General features: G+C 37.9%; 1 protein-coding gene across 4 annotated transcripts in view; it reads left to right on the plus strand.

Annotated features, from left to right (window-relative positions):
- The window catches only part of RALGAPA2 (Ral GTPase activating protein catalytic subunit alpha 2), a 330,878-nt gene that overhangs the window by 207,958 nt on the left and 101,359 nt on the right, over positions 1-21,561 (plus strand). For all 4 annotated transcript variants that reach the window (XM_064375258.1, XM_064375283.1, XM_064375285.1 and 1 more), the window contains 4 exons: positions 139-210; positions 5,923-6,046; positions 7,698-7,853; positions 15,936-16,094. In XM_064375258.1, the coding sequence (XP_064231328.1) occupies positions 139-210; positions 5,923-6,046; positions 7,698-7,853; positions 15,936-16,094 (511 nt within the window). The remainder of the gene's footprint in view (positions 1-138; positions 211-5,922; positions 6,047-7,697; positions 7,854-15,935; positions 16,095-21,561) is intronic.

A 21,561-nucleotide genomic window follows, 5' to 3' on the forward strand; every position in this document is an offset into this window, starting at 1 on the left:
ATAGGTTTCTATCACAAATCTTTTGTGAATGAGGTCATAGAGGATGGATGATAGGTTTTTTTTTCAAATAACTGATTGAAAAGTGGCAAGATGGTTCCATAATCACATGTTTTTTCTTCCATCCTTTTTTCTCTATAGGAAGAATTTTCATCTGTTGAAGAAAAATTCAAAATTATTGAGAGAGCTAAAAAATTTGGACTCCCGTCAGTGGTATGTAAAAGTATATCAAACTACTTTTTTCCTGTTTGTCTGTGGGTATGCTTGGATAACAAATACAGCTACAGGAATGAATACACTTACGGAGACATCCAAGGGTAGTTCTGTGACCTAGCATCCAGTGACATTTGCGCATGCCATACCATTGGTGTTTTTTACTGTAAGGAATAAACTTTCATGTTTGATACACTAAAAAGAGGTCATCACTCCCATCTAATCTGTAGTTTTGATTATCTTTCTTTGTGGCTGCCAGTAGAAATTTATTCTCATTTGATCTCTGTAACCACCTCTCTTTGATGAAGAAAAAGTTTACCTAGGTTAAGCAGCCCATGGTTGCTCATACCATATTATCTAAGCCAAGTGAGTCTGACTTCAAAATCCATGCTGTGTACCAAGGCACTAACATTCTGTACTTGTGGCTTCATAGTGTTGGAAAGGTTAAAACCAGTGTGTTGTAATTAATAACTCTCTGTTAATAAGCCTCTTTCTCCAAAGCTGATCAGACTCAGATCCAACCCTGTTACACTATCTCAGAAGCATTTCTAAAGATGATCTCAGAACCGTGAAAAGTGTTTGATTTGGGGAGTGTTATCATCTAAGTCAAGAATAAGTATAGTACTTGGTACATAACAGATGTTTCAAAGTTTTGAAGAGAATAAGCCACCTCCTTAATCTTTAGTTTTTAAACCAAACTCTTAAAAAAAAAAAAAAAGCTTCATTTCCTTTTTATTCCCCATAGGAATATCCTAATATTCTGTCAGCTCTCATATGAAAAATTCAGGTTGTTTTCCTTGTTTATTTTTCAGCTCTTCACACTATATTTTATTTGCTACATTTTTCTTACTACTCATTAACTCATAAATTTTTAAATCTATTTTGAGCTATATGTTTTTAGAGGGTGGTGCAGTTGCTGGCTGAGAAGCAAGAAGGAAGAAAGGAAGTAACAGAACCCAGCTTTATCTTTACAAAGTCTTATCCTAGCATTTCAGATAATTACTAGAGCTCTTTATTCCATTCATCAAATCCTTCATTCATCCACTGTCATGATTCCCTTTTAAGGCATGAACTTCTCCTGCTTGCACTTACAGTGATGGGTTATAGCATGCTGAATAAATATTTTCACCATCGTGTGTTTCAGTGGCTTTGTGATGGTTTTGTTGTTTATTTTAGAGTTTTGATCAAATCTCGAAGTGACACATGCTTACATTTTATTTTCAAGCAAACCCTTGGTTCATGTCACTATTATTCGCATATCACCTTCACAACTGTGCTTCTTCTTTGGTGTTTTGAATTCTTGAATTGTGTATAAACCCAACTAATAACGTCCAGTTGGAATTTTTTTTTAAACACTTAGAAGATTATATTTCAGAAAAGTCCTTTGGTAATGTCATTAAGAACTGAGTAGATGAAATAATATTAAACTTACTCACGGCTATGTATTGTTTCCATCCTTCAGAAGCATGTGGTATTAAGATGGATTTGTTTGTATTGATAATTTTATGAGAATCAGAAGGGCATAAGTTTTCTTTTCTTTTATTCTTTTCTCTTCTTTACTTTTCTACTTTCCCTCCCATCTCTCTAGTTACTCAGGACCCCTCATCACATCTCATAGCTATACACATGTAGAGGCATGAACTATTTCGTGTATGTTTCCAAGTCTTGGGAATGTGACAGGATGGCTGTTCGAACCTGAATTCCTCTCAGAAGGGGATATGAGGGCCCTTTCTCCTAGGTGGCTTTACTATTCTCTGGAGAGTGATAAATATTTCAGTATCAAGAAATATACAGACATTTTTTTAAAACACAGAATTAAAATATTCATTTGTAGTTTTACCTGAGTAAAGGAGCCATTCTCTGTCCAGAAGCCTGCTACAGCTCCATTACCATTTTAAATGTCTTTGTTTCTTGATTTATTAGGTGAAACAGTATAAGATTTGAATTTGAGTAATTTTTAAAAGTCGTTAGAAGTGAAAAACCTCAACTGCCATTTCTGAGCTTGCCCTTCACTGTATTCTATATCCTGATTGTTCTTGTGATTCCTTTTCTCAAGAGGAACATAGATCAACTTCTCTATGGAAATTTCGTGAGGGATTTATTTTGAAGAACTCAGGGGTTCACTATCCTCTCCCTCCTTCCTTCAGTAATGAATAAGCAGTTATTTGGTTTCCACACTCAGCTTTTTAAGCATATGCTGAATTACTCCATGGTTCTTAGTATTAAGTGAATACTTGGTATCATGTAATTGCGGTCAATTTGTTGAGTGTTAATGCACTTTAGTTGCATGAGGTACAGTTGATTAGCTCCCTGGGGTACTGTTGCAGCGAAATACAGCTTTGAATAACTGAGTGGCAGTCCCCTACCCCTTGATCAACCTTCACTTAAAACCCCAAGTCCTGGATTTAGTGTCTTCTTGACATCAAATGAGTATCAACTTATTTTATGGTGAAGGGTATTTTCAAGGTTCTTTTTTAAGAAACTAGAAATAAGTCTGGGACTCTTCAGCTATGAGGAATCTAGACTGCCCCATATTTTAGTCAGGTAGCAGATAAGAAAATACCTTGTCTGTCAACTTTCATTTAGAACATTTCTGTTTAATTCTGATATTAATTTATCTCACTGCTCTTGATGCATATAGTTCCTTCTTAACATGTTCTCTGGAAAAGTTGAGGCTATCTTTCAGCTATGGTCTAGATACTGAAAATGCTATGATGAATGTACACACAAATCACAGTGGCTTCCCTTTTAGATGTAAATGCCCTCTTGCCACCACATGGAGAGGTGGATATTAAAATCATGTTTTTCTTTGGCTTTTTCATGTGACAACACAAGGAAACTGAGCTATTCTGGTGTATTCCTAATAAGAAAGAACAGTGTATTCTAATAAGGAAAGGGAGATTGTTGATTTCATGTATGTGTGTTCCTGAATTACCTGCTCCTTCATGCACTGGTGTGCTTCTTATGGATGTGAAGTGCTGTTGAGTTGCTAATTACCATTTCAAAAGCATGGCTCTAATAAAGCCAGACACGGCTTCTGCATCCTAGCAGGCTTTCTGCAGTACTAACATTTTGGAGGATGTGAAATTTGATGAATGTTTACAACTAAAGGTCATCTTTCCTCACACTCACATTGGTCAGCTCATCATTCAGGCTTAGCTCTCTTGTGCTCCCACCTTGAGTTAGTGAGGGCTCAAGGACTTAGGAACAGCTGCAATGGAAAAAGCTTAGATTTTTAAGGAGAATAAACAAACATTTAGATAAACCTGAGATTTTTTGTGTGTGTGTATGTAAAGTTGATACAACAAAGAAAAATTAAATGCTGAGGATTTTTACATATGTGGAGAGACCTGCAGATAGAAATTGAATAACTATACTTCTCCACCTTTGTTGAAAGAGGCAGTCTTTTAGATCATAGGTTGTGGTTTGTTATTATCCAAATGCCCAAATTTTTATAGCTCTTGGAATAAGCTAGTCAGATTCTAGGCTATTGATGTCCCCTACCCATTCCTCAGGGCAGTGAATGGTGTGACACTTTCAGGGCTTCCTGCTGCGTGAGGACAAGCTGTCTAAATTTATTTTAAGAACATATTAAAGATATTGTGGCTGGGCATGGTGCTCAAGCCTGTATAGCCAACACTATGGGAGGCTGAGGCAGGTGGAACACCTGAGATCAGGAGTTCAAGACCAGCCTGGCCAACATAGCGAAGCTCTGTTGCTACTAAAAGTACAAACAAAAATTAGCCAGGTATGGTGGCATGTGGTGATATGCACCTGTAGTCCCAGCTACTGGGGCAGCTGAAGCACAAGAATCACTTGAACACAGGAGGCAGAGATTGCAGTAAGCCGAGATCATGCCACTGCACTCCAGCCTGGGTGATGAAGTGAGACTGTCTCAAAAAAAAGATACTGCAGAAAGATTAAAAACATTAAAGATTATCTTTAAGTGTGTATTAAAGATAACATGAAAATGTCTTTTAAAATGGAAGCAACCTAAATGAAGATTTGGGCTATGACATATTAATATAATGGAATGTTGTTACAGTCATTAAACCTTTGTTGTAGAAGCACATGATATAAAAGTGTTCATACTAAAAAATGGTTGAAATGGTGAATTTTATGATATGTATATTTTACCATAATAAAAAGTGTTTGCAAATATTTTAAGTGAAAAAATCTGTTGTAAAGCAGAATGTAGTAACTTCTCATATTTGCATGCAAAAGTGTATCCTAAAATGGTGTAGTGGCTATGTTCTTTGCTTATCTGTTGAAATTGCAAGTGATTTTTATTCTTCTCTTTTTTTTTCTGTATTTTCTAATTCTTCTTCTAAGTATGTTTATTACATATAAACTATGGGGGAAGTGAATAAGCTATCTAACTGAATAAAAGGAGAGAATTCTCTTCCTCCAGTTATTTGTATAACTTTTTAATTGAAAGTCAATTAGTTCTGCTTATTAAGTAGAGAAATAACTCATGCAAAAGGAAATCTTAGAGAATTTGTTGAAATATGGAGCCCAGTTCCACCAATCTGATATCTAATCAAATTACAATGTTGAAATACTAAACAACTTGACAGAAAAAATATTTCTGTATCTAAGTACTTTATAATTATTCCTAAGAGATTTATCAGAATGCAGTGCAAAAAGAGTAAAAAGGTGGAACTGCTCTGAAAGTGGACATTAGAACTTTTAAAAACCCAAAACTCTTGGATGATTGGGCTAGGGAATGAATGATTCGTAATTAAAGCTTCATTTGAATAAGAACAGTGTTTTTGTCTCTAAACTATCACCAAATGCTTGGTATAGATCCAGATATTTTGTCACTTTACTCCAGGGTATAATTTGTAGAAATTTATTATTAATGCGTTCAAATGTATCACCATATCTGCTCAGTATAACAGAGATTTAACTGAATACCTACTGTATGCAAAGGGATATGCTAGATGTGCAAAAGAGAAAATGATAGGGCTTCCTTTTTCAAAGTGCACATCATATTTCCCTGATTTAATACCAGAGATTCCAAGATCTATCCTGGAACAAGCAGATAAAGGGTTTATATGGCTAAAAGGGGTTTCCCTGCATAGCTGTCCACCCTGTCAGGCACCCTCAGAAGAGTCAGAGCACAGGAGTTGGTACAACCCTTCATGAAGATAATACCTAAGTGTGTTCTGCTTGGAAGGATATTCTTTTTCTCATAAAACCTTGGCATATTCTATAGTTCCAATTACAGAGCCACCCAGTAGCCTTAAAATGTAGAGTTAAATATGGACAGTCACAAAGATCTATTCACAATTTATATAAATACTGTAAAGTTTTTTTTTTTTTTTTTACCAAAAACAGAGAACTTACCAAACGGTGTGCCCCAACATGCTGCTCAGTGAGTGTATCTTATGTCTGAGGATGTGGTCTCAGGAAGCAGATGGCCTTGCCGCAGTTCCCATCCCCTGCTTGCTGGGTGTGCTTTTTGTTTAACTTTCTGTGCCTCCTTTCAACCACCTAGCTAGGGAGGTGATAATAATACTCATCTCTTTAGCATGGTTGTGAAGAATAAATGAGACCATGTGTCAAACCATCTCAGAACACCGACTGACCTCTAGCAGGTTCTCCAGTAAATGTAAACTCAGTGGTAGAAGTCATGCTGGTGGTATTAATAGTAATGAGATAAAATTTTATATATAAGAATTCTAACTCCTTTAATTTAAATATTTATAGCCGTGAGACACACAAAATCGCAGTGTTTTACATTGCTGAAGGTCAAGAAGACAAGTGTTCAATCCTCTCTAATGAAAGAGGAAGCCAAGCATATGAAGACTTTGTTGCTGGACTTGGATGGGAGGTAATGCATTTCATTCAGTAGGTATTTACTGACCAGCACTGTTTAAAGATGTGTCCAAACTAGACATTGTGTAAGTTTTTACGTGAGCGTTTGCATTCAGATATAGCATAGGTAGAGTTCTGGAATTGAAGAACTTACTGAATTTGACATCTACTGTCAGTTACTCGTCAGTATTTAATAGATGAACTTTTGTTTTCCCTTAACTTTCCTCTTAATATTTTTTCATTTGCTTTTTATCAGAACTGAATAGTCAGATGGGCTCTCCCAGCCATAGACAGTTTGTAGTAAGAGAAGACAAATGTGGGCAGAGAAGCAATGGCTTTGGCCACAGTATGGAGATTGAAGAAGAAATCAATGACTTGATGGGTGAAAAGATGAAGAAAGAGTTGGATGAAGTCAAAAGTTGCAATGAAAATATAATATAATAGCCATGATGGTTTAGCTATCAACCTATTTCCCTAAGGTAGATCCCAGGATGATTGATGTTGAAAAAGTTATTTTTTTCTTTATTAAATTGTACTCTGACATACAGACATATATACATTTATACACACACACACACACACACACACACACACATATATCACATGCATGTCTGTCTCCCAGGAACATAAATCTGAGGGAAAATATATTCCTAGAATCTGAAATAATTAGTAGTAGTTAAAATGGAAATCAACATGTCTAAAATAATTTGCTTATTTTTTATTAGTTTCTTGGGTACCTGTGCTCTGAAAAACTCTCTGGGTGCCTTTGAGAGCTCAATGCGAGCAAGGGGACTGAGATAGGAATGGGGACAGGGTAAGAGAACATCATAGTCAAAACGACGTACGTACTAAGAAGGCAAGTGGGTGTCAGTCCAATAGAGTTACTGCACTTCCAGGAAACTGTTGTTCCCACTAGTAAGGCTACTTCTACTTTGTCATAGAATATATTTGTTACTTAATATATTTTAAGCCATACAGTATCAATTAGAGTTTTAAGAGTATGTGTTTACTGTATTTGTCACAGAAGAGATTCTTCTATTTCTTTTTTCATATATGTTAGAATAGGTACGTTACTGAAAGAATACTAGTTTACGACAAGTTAAAAATTTTGGATAAAGGCACTAAGAAGTGAGCACTCATGCCGTAACGTTAAAACGAATTATGACTCATAAACTGTCAGCAGTGGTGTAAAGTGGTTGTTCAACCCTTTTTTGAAAGGCAGTTTTCAAGGATTGCTGAATTTTTTTTAATATCCATACCTTTTGTCCCAACATCTTAGAAAAACACTCCTTTGAATGTGCTTTCTGATTTGAGGAAGCAGAAACCCCCACAAATCCATTAATAGGGAACCTATGTATCCACACACATATATGCATATATACACATACATTTACACACACAGGTGGGAAAAAAAAGTTAGAGAATATATACCAAAAGTTTGATAGTGGTTTTATTCAGTTGGTATGACTATAGAGCACTTTCATTTTTAATATTTTTTATTTCTTTAACATTTTAATCTGGTCTTACTTTGTATTACATTTGTTTGTAATCAGAAAGAAAGATATAAAAATGAAAATAATTTATTTTTTTCTGAATCCACAGCCCTGCTTAGTGAAAGAACAGCTCATTTTTGATCCTCACTCTTTCTTCTTTGTGACCTTCGTCAGGTGGATCTCTCCACCCACTGTGGGTTCATGGGTGGCCTTCAGCGCAATGGCAGCACCGGGCAGACGGCACCTTACTATGCTACCTCGACCGTGGAAGTGATTTTCCATGTTTCTACTCGAATGCCATCAGACTCAGATGATTCCCTCACCAAAAAGGTAAGGGGTCTCCTCAGGCACCATTCTTAGCTGCCTGGTTTGTAAGTGAGGCTCTCCCAGGACAAGACAAATACAGGGCAGAACACACATTGAGACAGTTCCCTCTGAACTCTACAGTCCTGAGATTAAGGTTTATGAAAAAGGAGGGTCTTAAATGTTGTTACCTCCCTCCCATTAATATTACCTAATGGAAAATGACATTTTTCATCTCCCAGATTGTCATAGGTCACAAAGTATGAGACCCCTGTACTAGTGGGGCTCTGGGAAAGCAATTGCTGCAGGGCAATTTGGCAGCATCTGTCAACATAAGTGCAGGTGTACAGCTACCCAGCAGCCCCATTGTTGCCCCTTACCTTTCATTCTTCAACTTGCCCTCTGGGCAGTTTTCTTTAGAATTCAAAGGGAACCTCATCTACCCCTGAGGAACCTCCAACCTGCAGGATGTTTGCTTCAGGCAACCCTGTGTTAAATGTGAGGAGCGCCTTAATAGAAGAGGTATTTGACTCTGGAAGGAAGCCTCTAATTGGATAGGCTTCTGTAAGCTTCCAGATGAGAAGAGCATCTCAGAGCAACTGTGATTTGCACTCACCTGGCCTGCTAGCAGGTGGGGAACCTAGAATCCCCACCTTACTCTCTCCCTACCACATAGATGCAAGGGACTGAGGACACCACCTCACGTGCTGACTAAGGCTGGCCATTGGGAAGTCTACTGCGGTGGTTATAGCCAGGCCCTGGTGACAGGCGGACCAGGGATCAGATGTATATTCAGTTATTTCATCAGCCTGTGCCTCAGTTTTTCTTCTACTAAGTGAGATTAAAAACACAGCCTATGTTACAGGGTCATTGAGTGAGGTAAATGAGATAATTCCTATAAAATTGCTTAGCACGGTACCTGGGAAGATGTCTCTGACCATCGTCCCTCATCATTGCCCATTGGTCTAATTGATTCTTTTTTTCCCCTGCCCCATTAGCCAGATGCTTTATATTGGCCAGTTGGCCTCACTGTACCTGCTTTATTTATTGTGTGGTTTCGCTTTTTCACCATACAGCCACAGACATCTGCACTAGGTACAGGCATACCTTGTTTCACTGTGCAGCACTTCATTGCACTTCATGGGTATTAAATTTTTTACAAATTAGAGATTTGTAGCAACCCTAAATCAAACAGTCTATTGGCACTATTTTTCTAACAGCAGGTGCTCATGTGTGTCTCTGTTACATTTTGTAATTTTCACAATATTTGTAACTTTGTTATTATTATATCTCATTCGGTGGTCTGTAATCAGTGATCTTTGATGTTGCTATTGTAATTGTTTTGGGGCACCACAAACTCCCCATACAAGATGGCAAACTTAATTGATAAATGTTGGGTGTGTTCTGACTGCTCCACCCACTGGTTGTTCACCATCTATCTTCCTCTCCTTGGACCTTCCTATTCCCTGAGCACAACAGTAGTGAAGTTAGGCCAATTAATAACCCCATAATAGCCTCAAAGTTTGTGGTTCAAGTGAAAGGAAAAGTTGCATGTCTCTCACTTGAAATCAAAAGCTAGGAATGATTAAGTTTAGTGAAGAAGGCATGTTGAAAGCTGAGATGTGCCAAAAGCTAGGCCTCTTGCACCAAACATTTCCCCATTTTTGAACGTAAAGGAAAAGTTTTTGAAGGAAATTAAAGTGCTGCTCCAGTGAACACAAGAATAATAAGAAGACGAAATAGCCTTATTGCTGATACGGAGAAAGTTTTAGTGGTCTGAACAGAAGATCAAACCAGCCACAGCATTCCCTTAAGCCAGAGCCTAATCCAGAGCAAGGCCTTAACACTATTCAATTTTATGAAGGCCAAGAGAGGTGAGGAAGCTGGAGAAGAAAAGCTTGAAGCTTGCCAAGGTTGGTTCACGAAGTTTGAAAAGAAGCTGTCTCCATAAAATGAAAGTGCAAGGTGAAGCAGCAAGTGCTCGTGTAGAAGCTGCAGCTTATCCAGAAGACCTAGCTAAGATCAGGCATGGAAGTGGCTATCCTAAACAACAGATTTCCGATGTAGTAAAAACAGCCTTCTGCTGGAAGAAGATGCTATCTAGCACTTTCATAACTAGAGAGGAAAAATTAATGCCTGGTTTCAAAGCTTCAAAGGAACAGGCTGACTCTCTTGTTAGGGTTAATGCATCTGGTGACTTTAAGTTGAAGCCAGTGCTCATTTACCATTCTTCAAATTCTAGGGCCCTTAAACATTATGCTAAATCTACTCTGCCTGTGCTCTATAAATGGAACAACAAAACCAGGGTGGCAGCACATCTGTTTACAGCATGGTTTACTGAAGATTTAAAGCCCACTGTTGAGACCTACCACTCAGAGTCAAAGACTTATTTCAAAGTATTACTCCTCATTGACAATATACTTTATCACCCAAGAGCTCCGAAGGAGATGCAATGTTGTTTTTCATGCCTGCTAACACAATATCCATATTCTGCAACCCACAGATCGAGGAGTAATTTCAACTTTCAAGTCTCATTATTTAAGAACTTGGCTATTGCTGCCATAGATAGTGATTTCTCTGATGGATCTGGCAAAGAACATTGAAAACCCTCTAGAAAGGATTCACCACTCTAGATGCCATTAGGAACATTCGTGATTCATCGGGAAAGGTCAAGATATCAACATTCACAGGAGTTTGGATAAAGTAGAGTCCCACCCTCATGGATGACTTTAAAAGGTTTGAGACTTTAGTGGAGGAAAGTCACTGCACATGTAGCAGAAATAGCAAGAGAACTGGAATTAGAAGTAGAGACTAAAGATGTAACTGAATTACTCCAATGTCATGATAAAATTTTGACTGGATGAAGAGTTGCTTCTTATGAATAAGCAAAGAAAAGTGGTTCTTGAGAAGGAATCTGTTCTCAGTGAATGCTGTGAACATTGTTGAAATGACAACAGAGGTTTTAGAATATTCTATAAACTTAGTTGGTAAAGCAGTGACAGGGTTTGACAGGATTATTCCAATTTCGAAAGAGGTTCTACTGTGCTCAAAATGCTGTCAGACACCATCACATGCTGCAGGTAATTCTTCCATGAAAGGAAGAGTGAATCAATGTGGCAATTTCATTGTCTTATTTTAAGAAATTGCCACAGCCACCCCAGCCTTCAGTAGCCACCACCCTGATCAATCAGCAGCCACCAGCATCAAGGCAAAACCTTGTACCAGCAAAAAAATATTACAACTCACTGAAGGCTCAGATAATCATTAGCATTTTCAGATAATCATTAGCATTTTTTAGCAATAAAAGATTTTTAAATTAATATATGTATGTTAAGAAATAATGCTATTGCACATTTAGTAGACTATAGTAAATGTAAGTTTTATGCACACTGGTTTCCCAGTGCACACAAAAGTTTGTGTGACTTGCTTTATTGCAATATTTGCAATATCTATATTTGCAATATTTAAATAAACCTGTTGCAGATATGTCCAGAACCAAGCCTGTAATATCTCTGAGGTGTGTCTGTATATGATGGTCAACAGTGCATGTGAAACATCAGAACTCGAGTCACAGCCCAATGACAGACAACTTTCATAGTGATCAAGTGTCTCAGATGTACAAAACATATTTGCATTCAAAAACTCAGCAGCCTTTTCCTCTCCTACCCCAGCATGCTATAATGACCTCCTAGGGGTGGCAGTACTGCAGCCAGAAGAGCTGACCACGTGCTGATTCCCACAGACCTTGGAGGAGCTGCCTCATTGTTGGGTTTTGATGGCTGCCCTGGCTGTAGAGCTCTCAGAAAAGGGAACTCTGCCCTCCAAGAGTTCACCAGGATCTCAGACTCTAGTGTAGCTTACCAGGACCCTAAGCTGGGCTTACAGTAAATCTTTTTTATTTGCAGTACATTGTATATTGTTTCTGCTTTGCAAATGTGTCACCATATTCTATAATTTTCTTATGACTGAGAATTATTTTGTTAAAAGATAAAATTTACATATAAAAATTTTTAAATTATTTCTTAAGTAAAGTAGGACTGTTTTTTTCTTTTTGAGAAAAGACATGTTATCTTGATAAGATGCCATGTTGTAAGTAATGTTCTAAGCTTGGCCTGGTTGAAAGATTCCCTACTGTAATAATCAAAATTCAGCTGATACCTTTTGCAGCTCTAAGATTTAGCATCATTAGTGATAAACTCTCTTTATCAGATATCTCACAGCTAGACTAAAAATCAGTCACAGTAACAGCAGCCCACAGTTCCTTGTCTTATTCTAACTAAATTGTCCCTAACAGCTTAAAAATGAGCTGCAAAATTCTAAAGTGATTCATGCTCTCTTCTGCCCCTATCATGGGGGTACTTTTTCAATTCTGCAATCCGGTTGCAACCCCATACTGAACTCTTGATCCTTCACTGCAGAAATTTGTTAGCTCCAGCTAGATTAGATTTTTCACAGCTAATCTAACTGCTGTAGGGGTTTGCAGAGTGGGGACAGAGCTGTGCTATTGGATTTGTCCAATTCATTTGACTCCAGGACTATAATTGCACTTATGTCTTACAAGGCTTTTATAGCCTCAGGCTGGCCAGGCACATAAAAAACAAATTGGCAGTGATACAGTATGAGTGAAACGGGATGAAAGGCCCACATTATCAGTCTCCAGGCAGCGCTGTTCTGGCAGGAAGTTTCTTGGTTAATTTACAAATAAAACTTAGATTTTAGGATGGGCACACTGTCAGCTGAACAATGGGGATGTCAGGCCTGACTGTTACTTAGTAAAAGTAGCAGCCGGGCCCACTGAGGAGCAGGAATTCTTCAATCAAACAGACGACTCCTTCTGGAGCCAGCTGGCGATGTAATGCAATTAGTCGGGAAAGGAGGTCAGCCTATTAGGTGTGTACCATGACCAGTGTCACCAGTGGCGTGCAGCCCAGCAGCAGCAACAGACAGAATGGCTTAGGCAAAGGGACTTTAAAACTCTGTTAAGACAAGAAGTTGTGGGGCCTGGGATTGATTTCTTAAGACTTAAAATCCGAGCATTTGTTCTGAGCCTGATAAGTATCCAGGCATTCTGGAGCCTGTCGTGCAGTTGAAGGAGTAGCTGACATAAACACAGGCTCCATTCCAGGAGACTCATCGTTCTTCCCCAGTTACACAGGAGTCAGATCAACTTGACTTGTGTGTACTCACTAAACTCACTGTTGGATTTCTAATTTGAGGACCTCTAATCACAGTTCCCCAATACTCACAAAATGATGTCTCTACGATAGACTCTTTTTGAAATTGGGCAACACTTTGAGGTGTCCAGAGTATTCCATATGTTCTAACATGGTTGATATGTTAGATGAATTTTATTGACATGCCCAGATGAATTTTATTTATTTTACCTACCTGTTTTCTTATAGGACAAAGAAGGCATATTTTTTCCCTTTGCTCCAGATTTATCAGCCAGGTGCTCCCATGGCCTTAGCTCTTAGTTTTGTGATTTAGCTAATTTAACTGTGACGTATCCAGAAGTCTGAGTCAAGTGCCACTGAAAGCAGCTTTGAGATGATGAATATCATATCATTACCACACAAAGATAGCTCTTCCTTAATTACAGAATTGTCACACTGGGAGGTTGGGTCTATTAGTGTGAAACTACCCTCCCTTTTGTAGTTCTGAGAATTCAGATGCAAGTAAAATTAAGAGAGACTTACTTAGGTTGTATTACGGAGTAACCCAATTTGAAATGGGAAAGTAACTACAAAATTTCAATAATCATGGCTAATGTTTTGCAACTAATATTTGTGGATCAAAAGGAACTATCGTAGAAACTAGAGTGCCAACATGGGGTAGGGGCAGCACATTTGAGGGGTGTTTAGTAGGTGAGCTGTTTCCATTCAGACATTTGTGCAAGCATTATACCAAGGGACCCAGAGTCACCCTGAAGCTGGCTCTCTTTGCAGGGTGAGGGCTGTAGGTGTGAGGTCTGGGACAGCCCCATTTCTCACAATTACCTTCTGCAGGTCTAAATTCCCCCTACAGTTCCAGTTAGATACTATTCATATTTCCCTGAAAACATACCTATATTAGGTTCTTGGTGATGCTGTGCTGGCTACCATGTTTTCACTCCAAAAGAACTGAATTTTAGGAGTGCATTGTAATGTCTTTGCATGTTTTATTAAAAAGGAAAAAGGAAAAGAAAAGCTGTAGCAAAGATAGGAATGGAGAAGTGTAAAGAGATGTTCAGCACTACTAGAAGGCCCGGTGTCGTATTTTGTTTAAAACTATTTATATAAAGGGTTTGCTATACGTTTTACCACTATTCTTTTACCTTTATGTTGGAAGGGGGAAGGAAAAAAATGATGTACTGGGTAATTTTGCTTTTAGAAAGTTGTAGATGCCATTAAATTGTTCTGGATCATCATGACTTGTGCTCAGCACCCACAGTTGCATTTGTCCCAGAGCCCACATTCGGTCACAGTTGAATCATGCATCCCTCAGTATAGGTACAATGGCACAGGCACAGTTCTCTTTTTAAATAATTGGCCTGTACAGTCATTCCCAGAAGTATGAGAGAGTGAAGAATAAACAGGCCTTGCAGCAAATGAGCTTCCTTTTGTAACCTTATAAATGGAAAAGAGGCTATGCTGGGGTTCCCTCAGATTTTCTTTTTGTGGTCAAAGAGTCTAAAGAAAACTGTATTTATGCCAACATGTTTTAAATACATAGTATTCCAGAAAATCTTTTTAAAAAATACTTTAAGATAAAGCTAAAAACATTAGATTTGACATGTCCCTATTTTATTAAACTGCTTCTGAATTTAGTCATTTTTAATGTTCATCTGTTAGATAAGGAAGCAAGAAATACTTATTCATGGTGCCGGAGAGCATCCTTCTGCTGTTCCATGTGAGAAAATGAGAATCTCAAATTCCCAGAAGGTGTCAGAGGGCCTCACCAGCCTTTGTGGTTTCAGAACTTCAATTCTGGTTAACATTTTAATCTTTATAATCTAGTTTCTTCTAGTCACACTTTGATTCTTTGTCACTTAAATGATTTTGTATGCAGCTTTCTTCATCTTGAGGTGGCATAGTCATCATGCAGGAGATTTATCAAGGGTGTTCTTACACCTGACAGAGCCTAGGCCTGGAAGAACTCTCAAGGGGTCTGGTTTTGGAGATCTTTCTAGTAAGTCCTCCTCAAAGAGGCCAAGGGTTTGTGATTTGCTTTTGTCCTTTACAGCCTCTTTGTGTATAAGATGATGAAACAAGTGGGCTACACTACTTAACAATAACAATAAAGTAACTTTGGGTGCAGGCTTAGGTAGCCTTGAAACAGTGGAAATGGCCCTGAGTTGGAAGCCCCGGTGCATGTCCCCAGGCCCACTTTGCCACTGCTGCTCACTCATCCTCAGGTAGGTGGTGCCTTCACCTTCCTGATTGGCCATTTCCTTTTTGTACAATAAGATGAAGATGATGTCATCTACCTCAGAGAGTTAGTGGGAAGATTAAGGGAGACAGTATGTGTGAACATGCTTTCTATACAGTAAGCACTCTTTAAATGCTAAGTAGGAGTGTTCTTATCAGACTTAAGCAATAGTTATTCATTTCCTAAGCAAAGGTAATTTTATACATCCTTTTCTTAAAGGTTTATCACAAATCTAGTTTCTTATACATTTGGTAGCAATTGTGTTGTAATGGCTTATGTTCTCTTGTTTGTATTCTTATTTTCATAATAACCGTTGAATTACGAGTCTTATAAAGCACAACTGCAATGTGGAATAAAAGACATGTGTTATTAATTGTTTAGAAACATATTCAGCAATACAAAGCATAGGACTCTGATGCAGGAGTAAAATTCTGTTAGAAAATAAATTCTTACAAAGGCCTCAGCCCCATCCAGTCATAATGTGCCTGCGAAGCTTGCTTGCCTTACCTTGGTACCAATGACAGGCTATGTTTTTATGTACTTGTGTCTTTTAAAATCCTCATAGAAGACATCAATGTTGTAGGATTTTTTTGTTAGTGAATTCTTTTGGCCTTTGAGTTTTATAATTCAATTTGTAAGCCACAACCCCTCATAAACTGCTGTTATCACCTTGATTAATAAAGAGCCAATTTGCTGTTGCAGCTTCGTCACTTGGGGAATGACGAAGTCCATATCGTCTGGTCTGAACACTCCAGAGACTACCGCAGGGGTATTATCCCAACCGCCTTTGGAGATGTTTCAATCATCATTTACCCAATGAAGAATCACATGTTCTTCATCGCAATAACGAAGAAACCTGAGGTATGTTTTCATTGCATTGTTACACTGACTCATACAGCATTTGCCATGTGATTCACTGACACTGACAATCAGTAATTTAAGTATGTTAAAGGGGACTGTCATCCAATTGTTGAATGTCTTTATGTGCTATATAGCAATTAAATATGAATTGGGATTTTGAAAGAATTTTTCATCATGAGCACAAAATTTTATTATTGTATTACTAGGCCTTTTTGGAAATTATAATGTCAAATTTATTAGTTTGTAAATGTTTTAAGTTTCCTAAATTTTGTACTTTTGAAAAATTGTAACTTGAAATTTTGGGCATGTTGATTAATAATAAGAGTTGAAGGAACCCCATGTCACATCTAGCATTTTGTGGAGAACTGTGGGTATAGAATCCAACCTTGTCTGATATACGGGCACTTGCTGAGCCTGTGACTGTGCTAATGGGGTCAGTCCTGCATGATTGCAGGCAGGTCCATGAAGAGGCCGAGCCTCAGGAGCACAGCCCACGTGATGAGTTTCAACAATTGGAGCACCTTGCTACAGAATCAATTCAGCCATGTCAATTGGTATTGATCATGGGAAGAGCTGGAACAATCCAATGATCTGTGTGCTGTATAATAAATTGGCTGCAGTTTCGATCCTTTTCATACCTTTAGTGGTGTTTTAGCCATGCTTTATGTAGCGACTGGTTTTTGTTTTAGAATTACTAATAGAAGGTTGTTTTTAAAGTTTTTAAATTAAACATTAGTATATTAAGCCATTCCTCAAGAGGAATGACTTTGTGTTTTTCAGCTTGATAATAAATATAATCTTCGTTTTCATTTCAAGTTGGTTTCCTGAAGGAGCTGAAAGTTACCCTTCTGAAAACTCTCTTTTAAAGCTTTGAAATAATAGGCAACAGATTTGTTGTTCATATTGGGATTTATGACCCGATCTAAAGGCTTAAAGTTGTTAGGATTAAGTGAGCTAATAAATAGAAAGTGCTTCAAACAGTGCCTGGTCCAGAGTAAAAGCTACTTAAGTGTTAGCTGGTATTATTATTATTGTTGTTATTTTTTGTTGTTACTACTTGGAGAGAGAATACTTAATGAATTCCAAGTTTAACATGCGTATTATTCTCAGAGTAAATGCAGTGTGGGTCAACTCCTGAATTCATAAAAGTCCCATTCTGGCTGTTGCAAAGCCTGACATAAAGGGAACCCTCTTTTCTATTCAGGGAACGCAGATGCCAAAAGTTGCTTCATATTAAATATTTGCATCATTTTTGATTCTGATCTCCATGTGCATGAAGTTTTTAGTTTTGTGTTTGAACATGGCTCTTAGTGCTAACATTTGTATTTGTCCATGAAGAGCACTACTTTAAAGAATTAAACTGAAAATTTTAATATAAGGGAACCAGTGAATTTAGTGTCTTGTAGATTTCAAAAATAGGAAATGTGTTTCTTTAATATTTAGTATGGAGTAATTGGCTTTATTAGCTCATTTTCAACATGGTCCTTTAAAATGTCATTTATTGTCCTAAAAAGTCACCTTTAATTTTAAAGTAAATAAAGAGCATACGAGGCATTTTAATTCACTTTATAGAATCAAAGTGATTTTTTTAAAAGATAGTACACTTATAATGCATGAAAATAATTATTAACATACCTTGTAAGCTTTCTTACAAAATGTTTGTACATTTTATGAATTTGGTTATAAATTCTGACAAGATGAATTGAGTACATTGCTTTCTTAATATTTTAATTCAAAAAGCCTAAAAGGAAGAAGAGAATAATGGCCAACTGGAAATTTAGTGTTATCCTTACATTTAAAGTACAAACCATTACAATGTAATAAAATTAATCCAGACATTTCCAGGGCAAGTGTGGCTGACCTTTTGTTCACCAACCACTGACCCCAGGGTGAATGCAAGAGGCTTGCGGAGGGAAAGTCTGTTTGTTTGGCTTCAGTCCCTGGTATTTAAATTGCATTCCCTAATCAAATGAAAAGGCTGTCCTCTCTATCAGGTTACAGAATCCATGGCAACATTTGGCCTTTTATATCCATAATGTTAGCCTTTTTGTTTGCATCTAAGTAGAGACACCTGGAGCAATGTTAACATTAACCGATTTAGCATTAATAGCTTCATTATATAAGAATTTCTGATCAGATAGCTGTTACTTTTGTTATATTGCTTCAGCTTGTATTGTTGTCATTTTTTATCTCCCTGCTTGGCAACCAGGCAATGATTTGCAAATTTTTTTTGTCTTGATTAATTAAGCAATATAATTATCAGTAACCGTGATGCAGTCTTTGCTCAACAAAGCTTCTGAGAGAAAACAATGGTAAGTCTGTTAGTATGAATGCATTCCACGCGTCCCAGATGCATGAGGATATTATGGACAATGAGGGGAAAGGCCGCCTGTGAGCGAGGACAAAGGGTGCCACGCAGACTCGACACACTGCACATACCGCCAGGGACATGCTGCGGGCTCCCTGGGACACAGACGCCTCGTTAGATTACAGCTAGTCAGCAGAGATTAATTCTCAGCCATTTGGTGCAATAATTTACCCATTCCCCAGCCTTTTAACTAGTGCTCCTTACTGTGGAAGGGAAGGCTTTGTACTCATAAGGTTTATTTAACCTTGCTTACTTTTAGGGATCTCCACCAAAATCATTATTTTTTTTCTTAGAAATTGTAATGACACAGATGCTTGAAGTTAAGGAATATTCCTTTTGGAGGACAGGGTATGTATAAGTTTCTGAAAATGTAGGTAGAGTCAAAGATATTCTTCTAGCACCTGTATATTTCATCTGAACATAGTATGACTCTGTGGTCTAAGTACATTTATTTTACTGTTCTCTGGGCAGCCATACTTCTCTAAGAATAATTTTAATCCTTTTTTGGGAGGGAAAAAAAACCTCATCAATACACAAAAGTCTTGCTCATTGGATAGAGTCATGCATATTCAAATTGTACTTTCATTCACTTGGCCTCATTAATAGCGTATGTAATAATGTAGGGCTATTTGTAATACAAGCTTACAGGCAGCATTGCTTCCAAGTCCTTTGAAATTTAACATATTTCGCTTTTTCATTCCATACACCTCCCTTAAATATACAAATTATGTGCCTGGCAGAATCCGCCTCCTCTTAATAATACACAGCATTTGTGAATGGTATGTTGAAGAAGTGTGGGTGTGCTTGTGTGAGTGCATAAAACCCTCTCATCTGAGAGGGCCTGTTCACTTCTTGAGCTTTGTATTGAACTTCTTTTTTTCACTAAATAAAAAAAAAAAAAAATCAGTGTGCTTAGCAGCATCATTTCATTGTTAAATTACTTTCAAAATAAGTCCATCTCCATAAATATTGACACAATAGTTCTTTGGCCATAGAAAAGAAATGTGTTATTGTTAGACTTATGTTTTTTCCAGCTTTTATTACTAAGTCAGCAGTCAAGGAAAGACTTGCATATAGAGCAGAATGTGAGTGATTCAAAGGGTTTGTTAAAATGCCCGATTTGTTCTTCAGAAAAGTGATTCATAGAGCCTCCACACTGTAGTGAGTACCCCCACTGCTTTCCCTCCCTTTCAGTATCTGGAAAGTAATACTGGTGTTCAAAGTGTTTGCCTTTAGAAATTTTTGAAGGTAAGTTTTAGTGGTTTGGGCAAGTTTGTTTCCAGGCATAGTAGTGATGGATGGTGGCCAGTTACCGGAGGATAGATGTTCAGAAGCAGCCTCGAGCAGGAGCAGTTGAGACAAGAGGAAGTTTTGGTGAAGTGTCCTCCTGTTCACCTCAACCAGAGTGTCCTTTTGTAAATGGGAAACATGCTAATGTCCTCTGAACTCTACTTACTCAGCCATGGTACATATGGGCATGGAGAAAAAATGATAATGATTTAGTCATTTCTGAAAAGCATAGGAGGGAAAGAGTAATAAGACAGGTGATGGGACACCAGAGTTCCAGTTCTAAGCCTACCACAAGCTTGGCTGGTGTCTTGGGCAGATCTTTCTGTTTCTTTGAACCTTAGCTTCCTCAGCTGTGAAATACTGGTTGAGGACCAAGGCTTCTCTGTAGTCCTTTCAGGGATTCTAAATGCCTTTTTTAGGATCCTCTTGTTCCTAGATGCCTGTACATGATTAATCCTGACTATCCCCAGAGCATCATGGACGTAGTCGCTGGCTTGAAGTTTCAGCATCTTTTGTGAGTGTGTGTGTGTGTGTGTGTGTGTGTGAGTGTGTGTGTGAGAGAGAGAGAGATAGTGTGTGTGTGTGTGTGTGTGTGTGTGTGTGTGTGTTCCTACATCCCTTTTCAGGGTGACATCTAGCCTGGAACAGGTGCCCAGAAATTCTGGGAAAAGGCTGATATGCCAGAAGTTACAAGAGCGTTTGTACATGGGAGGGTGAAAGGAGCCTACGATTGGCACTGAGTTTGAAAGGAAATCTTTTAAGCATTCTAGTGTGGCCTCACAGTATAGGGAGTGTGTTTGACTTTGTAACATGGTTATGTAAATTCCTTTCTTTTTATTTATATGTGCAGTTTTCTTAAATATTTATCCTGTCTCAACCAACTAATCTGTTTAAGAGTAAATCATGCCCTTTAAAATACTCTGGGAAATTCTCAGAGAAAGTATATTGGTAACCTTTGAATATACAAAGAATTATTTATTTAGAAAAGATCATTGAAAATACCAAACAACCAGAATGTACTAAAATATTTATTAAATGGATTACTATATTATGTTCTGTTTGGATAATTTGTTATTATTGTTATTAGCATTATTTTTAGTAAAGGAATGACATTGAGAACCATGTGAAAAGGCATCTGTCATTTGCAGATGTTAAATTAAAATCAAATTTCTTCTCTAATTCATTGCCACTTCTAATTAGAGGAATTCCCTGGATACAAGGGATTTGTATTATTCCTTTTGTTCAGTTTTTGAAAGACTGAGTCACCCACGAGCAGTTGCTGAAGAATACTAAAGAACATTTATTTATACAATAAGCCATGCTGCAGATGGAAGAAAATCTATAGCCTGCTATTATTAACTCTTAGCTGCTGTTTTATCTTTCACAACAATTTGGCTTTTTAGACTTTCTTCTCAATTGATTTTCCTCAGAAGTTGATGTTGTTTCCCTTTAAGTTGGTCTTTGCATATACATCTTCCTCTTGTTTGCTTCATCCTCTCTCCTTTGGCCAGCCAGAGCCAGCCTGTGTAAATGCATACCAAATGGCAAATGGTAGTGTAAGAAAGCAAAGCAGCTCTCATTCTCTGCCTCTGAACCACTCAGTAGGAGGGGCCTTTTGGCTCAAGAGACAGGACGCTCCCCAAACCCCTCGGCATGTGACTTCTAGGTTCCTGCACACAGGAGCACACACCATTAGCCACTCAGCCTAGCAAGGAGGATGGACATCTAGAACACACCGAACTTCTGTGAAAGGGAAACAGCACTCATTGCCCCAGAATCAGAGAATTTATCTTTTCAGTAGTATTTTCT

Source organism: Aotus nancymaae, unplaced genomic scaffold, assembly GCF_030222135.1.
Source record: "Aotus nancymaae isolate 86718 unplaced genomic scaffold, 86718_ANA_hifiasm-v0.15.2.pri h1tg000001l, whole genome shotgun sequence".
NCBI lineage: Eukaryota > Metazoa > Chordata > Mammalia > Primates > Aotidae > Aotus > Aotus nancymaae.